The 16499-nt window shown below is 39.0% G+C and overlaps 1 protein-coding gene across 2 annotated transcripts in view; it reads right to left on the bottom strand.

The window, feature by feature from the left end:
• PRKD1 (protein kinase D1) overlaps positions 1 to 16499 on the bottom strand; it is a 225965-nt gene that overhangs the window by 11703 nt on the left and 197763 nt on the right. For both annotated transcript variants that reach the window (XM_074996914.1, XM_074996915.1), the window contains 10 exons: positions 14578 to 14782; positions 12900 to 13023; positions 12001 to 12078; positions 10759 to 11038; positions 8781 to 8833; positions 6935 to 7007; positions 6119 to 6225; positions 4854 to 5015; positions 3711 to 3809; positions 525 to 792 (listed from right to left, as the gene is read on the bottom strand). In XM_074996914.1, the coding sequence (XP_074853015.1) occupies positions 525 to 792; positions 3711 to 3809; positions 4854 to 5015; positions 6119 to 6225; positions 6935 to 7007; positions 8781 to 8833; positions 10759 to 11038; positions 12001 to 12078; positions 12900 to 13023; positions 14578 to 14782 (1449 nt within the window). The remainder of the gene's footprint in view (positions 1 to 524; positions 793 to 3710; positions 3810 to 4853; positions 5016 to 6118; positions 6226 to 6934; positions 7008 to 8780; positions 8834 to 10758; positions 11039 to 12000; positions 12079 to 12899; positions 13024 to 14577; positions 14783 to 16499) is intronic.

Here is a 16499-nt window from a genome sequence, read left to right as displayed (position 1 = left end):
TGGTTTTTCCATCTGTAGTTTTTTAGAGTTACTACATTTCAAGTCTTTTTTTTCCTGTTGATCTTATCAAAACTTATTCTGTCACTTAATACAATAACAGACATGACGCGTGCATTTACCTCACATGTTTTATCCAATGATTTGAAATCATTCTATAAACAATTAATTAGGCCAAAATATGTTCCTCTGAGGCAGGTATTATTTATCTTTTTAAAAGATGTCAGAGGTGGCACAGAGAAGTCAATTAATTCATCCACAGTCACATAATGAATCAGAGACAGCCAAAAACCCCTCAGAAGTCCTGATGCCAAGTTTCTGTTTTAACAGTTAAAGGAACAGTTAGAGTTCTAACAGAGTAATATTCCCCAGGATGTTTTAAATTCTATTCCTTTAGCTCTCCCTGGTATATATTATTACATGTAATTAAGTCAGCATTCTATTTTTGTGATTTATTTTGTTCAATATAAGGCAATATAGTTAGACTCTTCAGGGATGCACATACTAGAATCAACATCAGAGGTTACCTTCAGGGGAGATTTCTTTCCAGGGATTTGGTGGATACATAAAGGCGGCATTCTGGATTTGGTCATGAATGTCTTCATCTTCATTGAATGGAAATGTACCACTAAGGCTCACGTAAATGATGACACCCACAGACCACATATCCAAAGACCTATTATAGCCTTTGTTTCTCAGTACTTCTGGAGCAAGATAGGCTGGTGTGCCCACAACTGAACGCCTGAATGACTTCTCTCCAATGATTCGGGCAAAGCCAAAGTCACAAAGCTTCACCTGTTAGAAGAAAGAGTTATACTAAAATCAATAGGAATTGCATTTTAATTTTGTTTTAATCTCTACCTGCTTCAGATTCTTTTATAATTTGTTGCTGGGATGACTCAGGGTGAGGTGTACCTATGGTCTCTCTCTTGATTTCTCCATGGGCACCCCTTTTAAGTAAAAGAACAGGCCTATGCTTGCACTTCTCTCAGAGGGAAATCACACAATTCAATCACCATTTTCCCATTTGTGTTTTCTTCGGCAGGTCCAAAGAGCTTTGACTAGTAGGTACACATAGTGACACCAGATAGCTTGTTCAAAACCACATTTTTATTTATCCTCAGGAACACAACAAGTAGAGAGAAAAGGATTAAAACAGCAAAAGCCTAAATACATAAATGCACTTTCCAGCGTTTCCTTCGAGCAGCTAGTTAGTTAGGTCTGATGGAGTCCTGGTTCCTTTCCACCTTCTTGAGGACCAAGCTAAAGCCTGCTTCTCTGCAGGCTCACCTCTCCCTATCTTCCCAGAGGCTCAGCTTTTAACCCTTTCAAGCTCCTTATTTAAGGGTTCCCAGCTCAGAGTCCCCAGGATTTGGATCATCACCCATGGGCCCAGTCAGATTCACAATTCCACATGCCTGTAAGCATACTTCAAAAGAATTATCTCTATTATCTGCTCAGTATCAGCAACTGAGGACATCTACAGCCATTTACTTTGTTTCCGGCCAACCAATGTTAACTAAGGCTGCATCTACACTATGAGATAAAATTGATTTTATCAAAATCAACTTCTTAATGCTGGGTTTATCTATTTGATTTTGAGCATCTTCACCTTCCCACATGCTCCCCACAAAATTGACTTACTGCTGCCACACACAAGTAGCTGAAATTGACCTTAAATCGAGTGCTGCTGCAGTGTATTGTAGGAACCTATCCTACAGTTCTGTAAGCCCCCATTGCATTCTGGCCCCACAAGCAGATGTGGGCATATGATGCCATCTTCCCATATTTCATTCCCCTCTTTCCCCTGCCAAGTAGACATGGGTGCTACACTGAAACAGTGTGCCTAGGCTTTGTTTTGTGATTTACGCCTCCTGGGAAAGAGGACTCGTAAATAGACACGGTTGTTACACTGAAACTTGAATGAATCATCAGTAATAGCCCAAGGCATCTAAAAGACAAGTACTCTGTCGACAGCCACAACAATCGTGACTGCCCACAGAGGCCCTTTCAGGAACTTCAATCTGGATTTAGGCCACCGGGGAAAGAAGACCCTTATACTTAAGTAGACACTGTTGCTACACTGAAACTCAAATGATTCATCAGGCTAAAAGACCCCAGACTACAGCCAGGTTTACACCTGGAAAAGAAGATGCTTAGGACAACAATATTTCCTCCTGCAAGCCTTACTTCAACCCCTGTGGTAACTGTATAGCTAATACACTGCTTTCACTGATGGCTTCATGTATGGCTCAGGGCAGCTACAAGACGCTCAGCTACAGCCAGCCCCTGAAAATCATGACCACCGAGGGAGACATCCCCCAGGGGGCTAGAAGAACCCTGGCTACAGCCAGGCCCCCAGAATTATGACCACTGAGGGAGACTTCCCCCGAGCAGCTAAAAGACCCCTGGCTACAGCCAGCCCCTGAAAATCATGACCTTCACCGAGTGCAATCTGCCTGGCATCTTCACAGCATGTCCTTTTATTGGTTTGGGGTCAAGCCACATGGTGTGGCTGGGTGCAGAATCTTCCAGACTGTGTGGCACCTCCGGGGGGAGGGAAGGGAGGGGATGTGGGGGTCAGGACAACACGTAAATGACTGAAAAGAAGTTTCTTATACTACCAGACAAGCACGACTCCCACCCACAGCCTAGCTGATACGTGGTATGGGGGGCCACCGGCTGGCACCACGCAGAGCAGAAAAAAAGGCAGCTAGCAGAGGTATACACAGAACCACAGACCCCACAGCTGTGTTCCTAGCAAATAAAAAGACAGATTTTTCAGCTTCTCATGACCCTCCAGCCACGGGTTTGCAGGTGCTGAATTGTAATGGTCCTGTTGCCTAACTCCTATTCAACTGAGAGCAGTGGAGATGTAAGAGGCCAGAGTGGAGAACTGTGGGGCACATATGGGACATCTGTGGAGGCTAATGAATTAGATTTAAAGACATGCCACATCCTCACTTCCCTTCATTCAGGAATCTAAATTCAAATTGAACGCTACACATGTTGCGTTACTTCAATTTTAGAATTTTGATATCATGTCGATTTTAGTGGTCCATAAATCAAGCTCATGGAATTTACAGTGAGGATGGGCACTTGGAAAAATTGGGCTAACTGACTTAAAATTGATTTTATATCATAGTACAGATGCAGACTAAGACTGATTTGACCCTTGCAAGCTGTTTAGCTTGAAATACAATGACCAAACTCAGAGATGTGTGTGTGTGTATAAAAACATTCCTGAAATTGATACAGGACCTAATTTGCAAGGAGACAGGTGTGTAATTGTTGTGGCTGTGTGTGCAAAAAGCCAGTTAGCATGGCCAAAACTCTTCATTTGTATGTGTAAAACACCTGATCTGCATGCATTCTAATTGTGTACAAATCAGAAGTCCAATTGTTGCATGTTTCTCTGCACATGCACACACACACACTCACACCCACACACTACTCTTTCTCTCTCACCTGGCTGATTTTTTGAAAATCAGATAATATATTATTGCAAATTTAAAAAAAAATGAGGATGCCAAGATTTTTAAAAGTAACTTGTGATATTGGACATCTTTGGTTGGGTACCCATAAGCAGATGCACACAAAATCACTAGTCATTTCTGAAAATCCTGGCTCATACATATAACCATAGCTAATACTATATTATCTGGGGGCTTCTTAACGCACATCAACATTTATATAAAGAGTGTTTTACTTGCCTGTGGGAAAGGATCAGCTGATGCTAGCAGTACATTCTCTGGCTTGAGATCACAATGAACAATATTTTTAAAGTGAAGATGCCTCAAGGCAACAAGGATCTATGAAGAAACACATCTTTATTTACTTTCAATTTAGAATTTAATTTTCTATTAATATTTACTTTCTGTATTATTCCTGGCAGTAATATAAACAACAAAAAAACAGAGGATTATAGATTGCACTTCGGGACTTCTTGTGAAAAATGCACAGTCAAAAAAAAACATATATTTTACCAGTCTTTCAAAAATAGAGTGCCTATAAAATTCCCTTATTACAGTTACTTAACTAGTGCCTGAAAGTCACCTAAATGCTTTACAACTTGAAATAAAATTACTTCCTGTTGCCAACAGTTTATATTCTAAATGAACACCTAATTTGTACTGCTCCACAAAATCCCTTTTCTCTACTTCTAGACTCCTATTTTTTCCCTCTAAAATTTTGGGAGGCCAAAAATGTTTTGTGAGTTGGCTTGTAAAGTTCCCTACATGTTCTACATTTTATGATTTTCAAAAATACACATTCAAAATTTTCACAGCAATATTATTTTTTTCAATTATAGTTTGTGGAAAGAAAATAGGAAGGGAGGTCTAGATTTGCAAAGCGTGCAGGCATTGCAATGATAAGGCTGCTCAGTGGTTAAGGTGCACAAATGGTATGTTGAAGACACTACTTCAGTCCCCCCCAAGGTCTTCTGAGTAGAAGGGATTTGAACAGCGAGTGCCTTAATCACGGGAGTATAGAGTCCTTCCGTCTGGAGCCCAATGAATATTTAATTATGGCAGAACAGATTCAACAAGAGAGGCAGGGAGCCCTGCAACAGAATAAACCGTAGTCCAGTGGTTAGGCACTCACATGAAAGACAAGGAACCCCTGTTTAAATCTCCTCCTCTTGTGTAGAGGTTAGGCATGCTCTGAGCATGCCTACTGGATTGGGCCCTGCAGGGAATATTGGCAGCTGGGTATATGAGGATATCAACACAGGCCTTAATGATATAATACCACATTTAAAAGAAAGTGTTGTAAATTATGAGAAAGTAAAACACAGCAAGTAATGATCACACTTGACATTAAGTATCTTTCTGGCTCTTTAATTAGGTTCTTACCTGAGTAATTAAAAACTTCGTTATTCGCTCTGGCAATCTGCCTTTTTCACTTGACAAGATCATCTCCAGCATGTCTCCATGGAGCTTTTCCATAACAACGAACACCCTTTCTGGTGTCTCAAACATACACTCTAGATTCACTACCCCAGGGTGATGAAGGTTCTATTAAAGATAAATATAGCAGTTGAATCAAATAAGTGTGCCCTCAATATTCTAGTGGGCTCTATTTCCACATATCTGTTCAGGCTTCAGGCTCCATACACCTTGACCAATGGTCCAGGCTCGCAAGGATTAAAAACAGATTAGCTGCTAAGCGTGGGTCAGGAATAAAAGACATACAGACTGTTTCTTGGGGAGGCAGCATTTGTAGTAACATCAGCCTGGGTGAATTTAAAACCAGTTCAGCAAACATTGCATTTTCCTCAGTGTACATGAGGCTCCAAAATTATACAGATTTCTTCCCAAAATTGTAAATATGATAAAGGTTACAAGTAAAATATCTTTAAGGTCAGTATCTATTGCACCATTTTGTTAAAAATACAATTGGACAAGTACATTTGAGACATATTTTCAAGGCCAGCTTTTTCCTTGAGTGGGGAGAATGATGGGGGAGAGAGGGGGGGAGTCTGGGTTGCCTTGCACCCCCCTGGAATTTCTTCACCCCTACCCCAGGGGACAAGCCTCCCAGTTTAGGAAACCATGTTCTAGGGCATGCAACATGCAGAAGACCAGTGCTGTAACAGCTCAATCTGTTTCATGGATTAGGAGGACAGCAGGGTAATACTTTCAAAAATCACACCACTTAAACAAAAAGCTAGCTCTGCGCCTGGGAGTTTTGAAACTTTTCCTGATCATGGCCTGAGAGTCAGAAAGAACACAATGTTTTCAAATGCAGACAATTATCTATCAGGATCGAATGACACAGAGATACACTTACTACTCATCAATAAAAAGCACATTGACTGGCCAGCTCACAATAATAAACATCCACAACATTTAATCATTTCCCAGTGCTTTTCTTCTGGCTCTTTACAAGGATGCTGATTAACCAAGTCAATAATATTTTGGTAAGAAGAATTGCTTAAAGCAGTTGTTTTCAAATCTTTCTCAAAATAAGCAACTCTTAACACATTTATGATATTTATCCAGGACTTCACTAAATCATTCAAAGAAGATTAAGTATCATCCAGATTGGATCATATGAATTTTACCTCATTATAAGTGAAGCTAATACAGTAAATAAATGGTAATATATAAAAAAATACCTGTAAAATTGCAACCTCATTACGAAGTTGGCTTTCTTGTTTAGTTGGAAATCTTAGTTTGTCAATGATTTTAATTGCAACATCTCTTCCTGTTTTGCGATGTTTTCCTGCACATTATTAAAAATATACCAATTACCATAATTAGAGATGATAAGCATTTGATTTTTTAGATCTCATCTTCATAGTATTTTATAATGGTAACAATCAGGCTTCTTCAAGAGAAGACTTTCGAAAAGTAGAATTGTATAAGGTATCAGAGGGATTTTTTTGTTTTTTATTTTTCTGTTAAAGCATTTCTTCATGTCTTATGTTAAATAAATAATTTGTCAAAAAATCAGGGATAAGGAGCCACCAACAAAGGGGGTTGTCACCAACAGAACCATGTCTACCCAGTGTGTTTTCTGATGACAGCAGCCTCTGCCTGCAGGGTGATCCTGCATGAGTATGCAGATTAACCACACAACTATGCAAATGAGCAGCCATCTGCATTTTTGAGAGCCCTGCATCACACTGCTGGTAGCATGGCTCTGTGTAGAAGTAGGCTAAGCCTTAGAGAGAATTTGTGCATGATATCTGTGCTGGGTAAAGAAATAAAGCAGTCAGTAGCAAACAGAATACAAATAAAATAGCCTATCGTTGACTAAAGCTATATAAAATGTTTAGTTTCTTAATATGAAACACATTAAACAGACAATATTATCTGAAAAGTACAGATTTGTTTCAAAATCCAAACACCCTGAATGTTTAGAAAATGCTACCTGTCATTGAGATTTGTTTTTTGATATCAGTAACATACTAACAAATATTTGCTCCTACCTCCATAAACAATTCCAAACTGTCCCGATCCCAGCACTTCATCTGGGAAGATTTGGTAGACTGTACTAATATCCTGTTGGTAGGAATATAATGCATATTAAACCCTGTGATATGGAAAGAAGCACTTCTTCTGAAATGTTTTTCAAAGGAGAACTAGCATATTTTTAGAGTAGAACATTTCAATGAAATGATAGCATAATGAAGAGACTTGGAGCATCCAGGTGGGTTTTCTAAAGCAAAAAACTAACTGTGATGGCAGCAGGGAGTGAGGTACCTTCACACCAGACAATATTGTCTCCTCAGCTTTTATGAATGGGTAGAGATGCTGAACTTAGAGGATCTTTTTATTTGTATTACTATTTCCAAGCCCATACCAAGAGAGAACAGTGTCAACAAGTTGTGAGCCTGAGAAAACCTAACAACCTTGGGCTTTGGATTCTTTCAACTTCTTCCTCAGCTTACAGATGTACAAAATGATAAGAGCTTCCCTCAATGTTAGGGTATTCAGTGAATTCACTCTTATCAATTCCTGGTGCCAAATTGCAGGGTTGAGTAAGAGGCTTATGTAAGACAGTTGACAGATTCACCAGCTGGGGCAGATCAAATAAAGCACAAATGCTCAAATTTAGCTCCACATCACTATTTTAAGAGCTTTTTAAAAAATAAACAGAAGATGCAGAAAGATAAAAATGCTATAAAACTCTTAACAGAATGTGTTCCTGTTTTCCGTAAATGGACAAAAGGAGGTAACTTTTTTCTGGCTAATATGGAGAGACCTACAGCAGACTCTGTTTGATCTTGGATCTCATAAACATATGTCTACGCTGAAATCACCAAGTACAGACATACCTGAGTTAGCTGGAAACTAGACAGCTCATGAGCCAGAACAGTGAAGCCACAGTAGCACAGACTTCAATGTTGTTACCCCATAGTTAAATACTCAGAGTTCCAAATGTCTGCTTGAGCCTGTTAGGAAGCAGCTTGACTTCTTGTACTCAATCTAGCTTAAGCCTAGCTTGAGTAGGTCTACATAAGCTACAATCATGCCTCATGATTTCACTATAGATATACACTTAAGCTACATCTACACTAGAAGCATCCGTCTATAGAAGTTACTGTTGGAAGAGATGTTCCGACAAAACTTCTGTTGACAGATCGTGTCTACATACAAAAGCAGATTGATCTTTTGATCCGCTCTGTTGGCAAAAGGGCCCCCCGGAGTATCTACACACCTTTTTTGTCAACAGTTTCCATTGACAAAACTCATTTTGTGTGTAGGTGCTCCAAGAGTTTTGTCTACAAAACTCTCCAGTGTAGACGTAGCCTTAGAGTCAGGAAGCCTGCAGGTCACATGCCTGTTCCTAGTCATGTGCCCTGTTGACTACAGTTTCCAGTTTTTCAGGACTCAAAGGCTGTAGTAATCAGTGCACCCATGAACCACCAGGCCTTGGTAAGGCTTCATTCTGAGGATAACGTGCAATACAGAATGTCTACTCTCTGGCGACATGAAAATATGAATTTACTAAAACTGGCATGTATTCATAGGTGTATATTTTGCAGTGCTTCTAGAAACACCACATATGCCAGCCAGTTTTAATACTTTAATAATCAGTATACTTCAACAAAAGTGAACTAAGCTGCCCATTCAACTAAGCACCTAAAATGTAATTCTTTCATCTGAAGCAAGGAAGATTTTCTTTAAGAGCTAATTATATTTCTGCAAAATATCACCAAGTGAAAAATAGCTGATGAACAATCCTCTCACATGCTCCTCTTAAAAAAAAACAGATCAATTTCTTCACAAGATTTATCTTGTGTCTAGCACCAGCATTCAGAGAACACTCACCACATTTTCCTGAATCTGGCAATTTGATACCGAAATACTGATGGATACATCCCCTGAAAAAAAATTGAAATAAAAACTATACATAGTTGTGCTTTTAGTTCACACATGTACTAAATGTCTCTTCCCATTACATTATATTAATACCTACTGACAATCCAGAAAATGGACCAATTAGGTCATCTCTTCAGCTCCCAGCTAATATTGCATATACCCCATGTGTACGTGATTTTAGCAATTTGTTTTCCACTTCCTTTTGGATGTGATTCCAGAACCTGACAAAATTTCATTATTTATATCTTTCTTTGAACAATTCATACTATTACCCTTGCTCATCATCTCTTCAACACTTTAAACAATTCCATTTACACTCTTCAGATACAATACTTGAGTATGCACATATCACTGCAATGTGGGGCAAATTACTGCTATTTATTATTGGTTTATGGCATTACCCATCCTATCGATGGTGCTTTCCAGATCTTCAAAAAGAGACAGTCACACAAAACCTATATGTCTTGAATGGCTTGAAATTGAGTTTTCCCTTTCTAAAGATTAGATCCTGTCTGAGCATTTCCAATAGTCTATTAAGCAATGTGACTAACCTCTGTCATGTGCGACTCATTTTGTTTCTCATCCTCTGCCCCTGGAGAAAACTGAGTGTGCAGTGGAATGTTTTAATTTAGTGATGTTTTGTTTTTGAGAAGCTTCAAAAAGTACATTCTGCTCTGTGCTTACATTCAAAAAGGCAAGTCAAAGAACGGTGCCTTGCAATTTGACCAGAAAGTGGTGAGAATATTCAGAATCTTTAGTTGTTGTTGAAGGAGTTCATTCCACTGTCTTGCACTAACCCCCGAGAAAGCAAAGTCTTCTGAGCAGATGGGTTTTACCCTTATGATAGAAAGTTCTGTTATGCCTAAGGAGTGAAGTTGTGGACCATTGTCTTCATCTGAGGCTTTAGGCAATCTTTTAGATACACTGGGCTTAGGCCATTGAAAACCTTGAAAACAAGGACTGAAACCTTGAACTTGAATTTAAATTGTATGGGAAGCCAGCTCAAAGAGCAGAGGACAGGTTTGATTTTCCTACTGTAACTGATGTTGCTGAGGAGGTGAACTGCAGTGGTTTATATGAGCTAGAGTTTCCTAAGAGCTAGTAATTTTATGCCCAGGTATACTGCATTAATATAGTATTGACAGGGAATGAAAAAAAGTGTGTTTAACTAAGGTGAGATCATTTTCTACAAGGACGGGATTAAATCTTCTAGCCAGAGAGAATAGAAAATGTTACTCACTAGTGCTCCTAAGTGAGTCCAAGAACAATCCTAAACTACAGACTCTAATGACCAATTGTGGAGGTTTCCCTCCAGCCAAAGGAGTCTTCACAAAGGCTATCTTGCTTAGGTTCAGCTTCAACCTGCTGTTCGTAAGCTATGAGTTGATTTTGTGTCAGCACCGAGCCATTTAGGTGATAGCTGTGGAAGTCGTATGTGGTGAAGGGTAAGAAGAACTTTGGCTCCCTCATACATCAGTGATCTAGAAAGTTGAAGAAACTGTCCTATCCACAGAGAAGTAGGGATGGGCATCCTCCCCCATGTGCGACCAATGTATGTGGCCTTCCAGGGCTTAGGCTCTCTGAGAAACCTGTGTGCCTTAGTCTGAATATGGTCAAGTGATGATGAGGATGATTTACTATTTTAGGACCAGGGCAAAGATTCCTTTACATTATTTGCTTGCGAAAACTTATATATTGAATGTTCACACACACGTGCAAAACTTAGCCCAAAATGTTCCAACGAGAAACTACAAACATCTTAAAATATATGGGGGACCATTTCCTCCATAGACGAGTCTACAGGCACTGCCCTACTGAGTTCAGTGAAGAATATGACTGTTTACTCCAACAGAAGATCTGATCCATATATATTTAATCTGCTGCCTTTGTCCTTTATGTGACGATGGATCTAGGTAAATAAACTTACTGTGCAGGCTGGGTCCTGACCCAGCTGATGCCCCTTTAGGAATGACAGGCATCAGAGCATGCTGAATTGCCATCTCCCACATTCTTGCAACATCCAAACCAATGCCACTGGTGAGAACACTATTATTAAGTGGAACACTTGAGAGGTTTTCTAGGTTTTCTCCAACGTAATAAACTACATTTGCTGTGGTTATTTCAAAGCAATGGGGATTGGCTTCTTGTGACATCAAAGTAAAGTTTTTTGCTGGTTCCAGGGACAAAATTTCGGACAACGGAATTTCCTGAGGAGAGAAGATATTTACTTTTTTCATGCAGATCTGTCAAACAAAACTAAAACATGGACCACATTTTATTTCAGTGTTATTAGCTGTGCTTTTTAACCACGTAAAACTAAAAACAGTAAGTATTTACATACTAACATCCAGGCTAACCTGGTAACTTGGACTTCACAGTGAACACTGTTTGAGAGGACCCTGGAAGTTGTTATTTGCAAGACCAAATAACACTTGCAAATGATAAATGTGAACACATCGCAGTGATGAAGTGGACAATGTCTGGCAGGGATTGGTAGAGCTGTTTCACACATAAACAGACCTTCACCTAGAAAAATAATTGCTGCCTTTTCTAATAGGGGCTAGAACTAGGGGTGTTTTACTGCTTTCCAGAATCAAGACCCAACAGGTCACAGATAACAAAAACTTCATTATTTAATATTTATATTGCCATGATGCCCAAAGGCTTCAACAATGATGCTAACAAGAGATATCTGAGAACTAAACCATACCTATCGAAAATCTAAATCAGAACACTAATGGCCCAATGAAGGAAATGAAAATAACCCCCTCCGCATACAGAGTGACGTCTGTGGGTTTTATATTATTAATGATGGAGTGTTAGAAACTGAACTCCCTATTCACAAGAAAGGCCAGATTTTTCAGAAGAGTCTGAATCTCTCACCAACAGTGTATTGTCCCTGTAAAAATATTATCACTTCTACAGCATATGAATTTTGTTGGCCACTGTAACATTAAATTCTAATGTTTCTTGGTTTTGACAGGCAAAGTAAATATACTCAGGTTCATCGATGAAAACAAATATTGAGCAGTTCAGTTCTAAGAAATACCACTAGCACAGTACAAATAAGTATGAATGAACTCTACTAGTTACTCCAGGTTTTGATCATTGCACGTCTGTAACAGAAAATATTGAAAAACCTGCATAAAATAACAGAAGCCATATTTACCTTGTAATATTTACTTCCAGTATCATTTTGAAAGAGTGTAATGCATTTGCTGTCTAGTCTCCAGTAGTGTCGTTTTCTCTATAATAAAAATAACAATAAAAACAATTTCCCAACAGTTTTTAAAAGTAAATAAATGGAATATAGGGATTAGATAAAATGATAACTCTGACTGACAAAGTAATTTGCATTAAATGATTTGCAGGAGGATTTGCTCTGCCTTTGTTTGGAGAGTAGTCTGTTCAGATGCATGCAGTCTATGTAATGCCAGGAGCATTTGCTAAAGGTTTGCTGCTAAATTAAATCAACCTTCCACCTTCATTGAGCATGATCCCTAGTATTTCACTTCAGCATGTCACGTGAAATTGAACTTCTTATCTGGGAGTCAGTAGGTAGGAAGGAAATTAACTTTTTTCCCTCTACAAGTTTTCCATGTCTCACTTATTAGCCAGGGATATTTTTGCACCACAGAATGTACTTTTCAGTTTTACAAAAGCTCTGACTCACTTTTAGATCTGGCTAAAAAATAATAGACAAAAGTTATTTCAGAGCATCTCAGGTAATAAAAATATACACCGATTTTGTTCGCTCAGAATTTTTCTTTTCAAATTTCACATTTAGCCAGATGGTAAAGTAAATCTGACACTTCTAAATTTGTTTTGTATTTTAACTAATTCTCTCCTGGCAAAGAGGCCTGAATATTTGTTATGGGTGCTTCAGGCTTTGAATATTATACCTTAGACATAAACAATATTAGGCTCTGATGATGCAAACTCTGTGTATCTTTGAAGCCAATGGTACTATTTTTGTGAAAAAAGTGCCTAAATTATTTGCAGGATTAGGTCCTTCAAAATTATAAATTATATGTTGTAAAAGATGTCTTTGTTAACATTCTTTCTTACCAATGTGTCTTTGCTTGTGTAGTGAACCATCCATCCCTCCTTCATGACTGTGCTACTTTTCCTTTTTGTGTGCTTGACAGATTGCACCACTCTCATTAGTGGAATATTGTTGCTTGTTGAAGGGCTTAAAAATCAATAAAATCTTCTTAGATATTGGACAATTTTGGACAAAACAGATGAAATTCTTTTCAAAGTATGGCAAAGTATGTCCCATGTCTATGTTATAGTAACTAGCTGATTTGCTAAACAACTATTTGCCATCGGAATTCTGCTATGTGCATGGGCATACCATTTCCCACTTTCAGTGACCCACCCCCATAACAGTATAACAAATATGGTTTTCTATAGCCATATTGAGATGCCTAGAGCTCCTCTGCAGCCAGAATAAGGAGCAGTAGCCATTAACTATAGCAGTCACATACTCACATTCCATCTAAATTTCATTACAATAGTGTCACACCAGGCTGTTAAGAAGGAAACCACATTCTAATGCCACCCACTGTCACTGAGGTTGTGGAATCCTCATTCTATAATGATTATCCTCATTTTTCTACTGCTTTCTGTTTGACCTCTGTCTGGTTTGTAATTGTTTCTGTCTGCTGTACAATTAATTTTGCTAGGTACAAATGAATTCAGGTGGTGGGATGACTGGTTAGGTAATTCTGTTACAGTAGGTTATGATTGCTTAGTAAAATTATACTCAATAAGTGGTCAAGGTGCAGCTAAGCAGGACTCAAGTTTCACTACTTAAACTGGAGTCCAAAAAGAAAAACAGCAGGAAGAAAGAAGGAAGGTAGGAAAGAAGGAAAAAAAGAATAGCAAGAAGAGAAAAGCCTGGGAGAACTCACCCCCAAGACCAGAGGTGCAGCAACCAGCATGAAGAGAGACTGACTTTCTCTGTCCAAGAGGGGAAGTCTGCCTGCCTTCATCAGGATTGGTGAGCATGATGCTGTGTGCTTAGTATGTATTCTGCTTTATTAGTAATTGTGAATAAATGGAGAATAAGAATATTACCATGTAAGGCTTTTTCAGTGGCACAGATCCTGCATACCCACAGGGAATTGCATCCTTAGCCTAGGAATTGGGTGAGGGTGGGAGTTTAAATTTACAAGGTCATGCCTGAAGCCATCGAGATTAGGTAAAAGTGTGTGTGTGTCCCTGAAGTGTGGAAGAGATAAAGAAATTGGTGTGGGTAACACCCCCAAGCTGATGAGTCTGATGACCCCTTTCTGGCCTTGATGTTAAGAAACAAGCCACACAACTAAATGTGCTACAACATCATTTTTCATCCCCATCGGAGAGGCATGTACTTACCTCTCTATAGGGGGTGGTAGACTCATTCAACTGAAACCACAATTATTATAACACTGCTTTTAGAAAATAGCAGGAAACAAAGTAAAAATCAAAGTCTGCTGCATGTTAAAACAAGGAATATTTATTTCATAATCAGACCTCTCTTTAGTTTGCTGCTGCTTTATCTACAAGACAGTAATATATAATCCTCTATTAAATCCCACTTATAAATGTATCCAGTGAAGCAGCTGCAAGAGTTATTTGAGAATCCATAACTCTCCATTATGTGGAAGTCAGAATATCTATACACGTTTCACACTTTTGACTCAGTTATAGACACAGCAGATGCAATAAGGTACGTCAGTAAAGATGCTACGTGGCTCACCTGATCATTCTGTTTGAATCATCATGGTCAGGATCAGGATCTTGCATTTCTCCATTGTCACTGTGGCATCCTGTCATTGACATCTCAGAATCATGAGCCATAGATTCATCAATGTCATCCATAAGACCACTGTTTCTTTCACTGTCATTGTCATCACTTCCCTCTTCCATGACCACATCTGACTCCGCACCAGGGCTAAGCAAATCTGGAACAGGATTTTCAGATTTATATAAAAATAGCAGAGACAGGTCAAAGCAATACTATGGTTTAGGGAAAGTTCAGGTCCATATCTGATTGCTACCGCCTAGGCCCATCTCAGCTATTACACTGACCGAATATGAAGTTAACAAGTTAGCGGGAATCACTATCCAGAACCAAAAACCTGTCAAAATGCAATACTTGCAGAAAGCAAGCATGAAATACGATCTTCTGCTAGAACTGCCAAAGTCCAGGCAGCAGTTTTTAAATCTATGAACCTTTGTTCAAACTCTGTCCTCATGGGCTTTCAGTCTGTATTTCCTGGCAGATTTTCTGTGCAGCTGGAATGATGTGTACTATGCTTGATAGTTGTTGGCAGTCCACAGGTGCATACCGATGTGAGGTTAGGTTGAATTTGAAACTTGGCAATTTTCCGTTATGGGATCATGAGCTATTAAATTCCCAAGGTAATTATTTACCACAGCACCATATATAAATAAAAGGAAAATATCACCCCCCACCCTCTCTTCATCACTGTTTTTCTCTTTTGCCTAGAAGGTGCAAAGAATGGCGTGTTAATACACAATATGGAACAGAAGGTGCCCATGTTTAACATGAAAATAGCAGATTAATCTCAGTAGTTCCGCTATGAGAAAGCATTGCAAAATGGATTCATCTCACAGTGGAAGTGGAGTTGCTAGAGGTGAAACAAAGACAGGGAGAGATGAAACCAAGGCACCAAATTCACCAGCGATTAGCTCCCCTCCTTTCAAGTACACAGTAAAACACAGATTGCATCTCCTTGGTACTCGTTAAAACTAGACTCAGGCTCTAGCTGGCGCCAGTTTAATTCTGTTACAATATGTGCTCCTTCTGCAGTCATTTTAATTTCATATTGTGTTTATATTTGTTTCCCCTAACATGGTGTTGAACTTTCTTCTTCACTTCAAGATATGAGTCGCCTAAGTGAGATCAGAACAAGAAATAACATGTGCTATATACAGCATACCTATATATCTTTAGCTCACACAAACTATTTTGGCCTATTTTAATCTTAATGCTACACAGAGCCCAAAATTTGCAGTACTGGCAGGTATGACAGCCAGCATTAGATCTTCTAGGGTGTTCCCTTTCAGCTCTTACCACCGTAGTTGTTCCCACACAGCTAGCCAGCTATAGCAATCTGAGACAGGGAAATACCATTTGGAAGACTGTACTTTCTTAACGAAACACTTTTCTATCTATGAGGGAGGTTCTTCTCAAATTCCATGTAAAACAAAATTATTCTGACAGTGAAGAATGCCCAATGGGGGAAAAAAAAGAGAACATGGAAGCTTTCGCTGTCAAAGAGCTTCACACAGGTGGAAAGAAGTTGGAGAGGAAGAGAGAGGAGGAAAGGTCTCTCTGGCAGTGACCACTTGACTCAGAGGCAACAGGCGAACAGAGTTTGGATTCTAATAGTTGATACGTGGTTGTGCACAGAACAAACTATACAACATCTCTAGCAGGTAGAACAATACCGCCATGGTGAAGACATTAAGGTCTGGGGCTCTGTTTTTTACCCCAACACATTAACATTTTTAATCTTTACGTATAATAAACCCATGGGCTGTTAAAAGTAACATTTTCACATTCAGTATTCAATTTGTTTACTAATGAGATCATATTTTTAATTTCACAGCTCTAGCCTTTGATTGCTGCTCGAGGTGAGAAGCATCATAGAG

This window comes from Carettochelys insculpta, chromosome 6 (genome assembly GCF_033958435.1).
Source record: "Carettochelys insculpta isolate YL-2023 chromosome 6, ASM3395843v1, whole genome shotgun sequence".
Classification (NCBI taxonomy): Eukaryota; Metazoa; Chordata; order Testudines; family Carettochelyidae; genus Carettochelys; species Carettochelys insculpta.
This window is presented reverse-complemented; position numbering and strand designations above follow the sequence as displayed.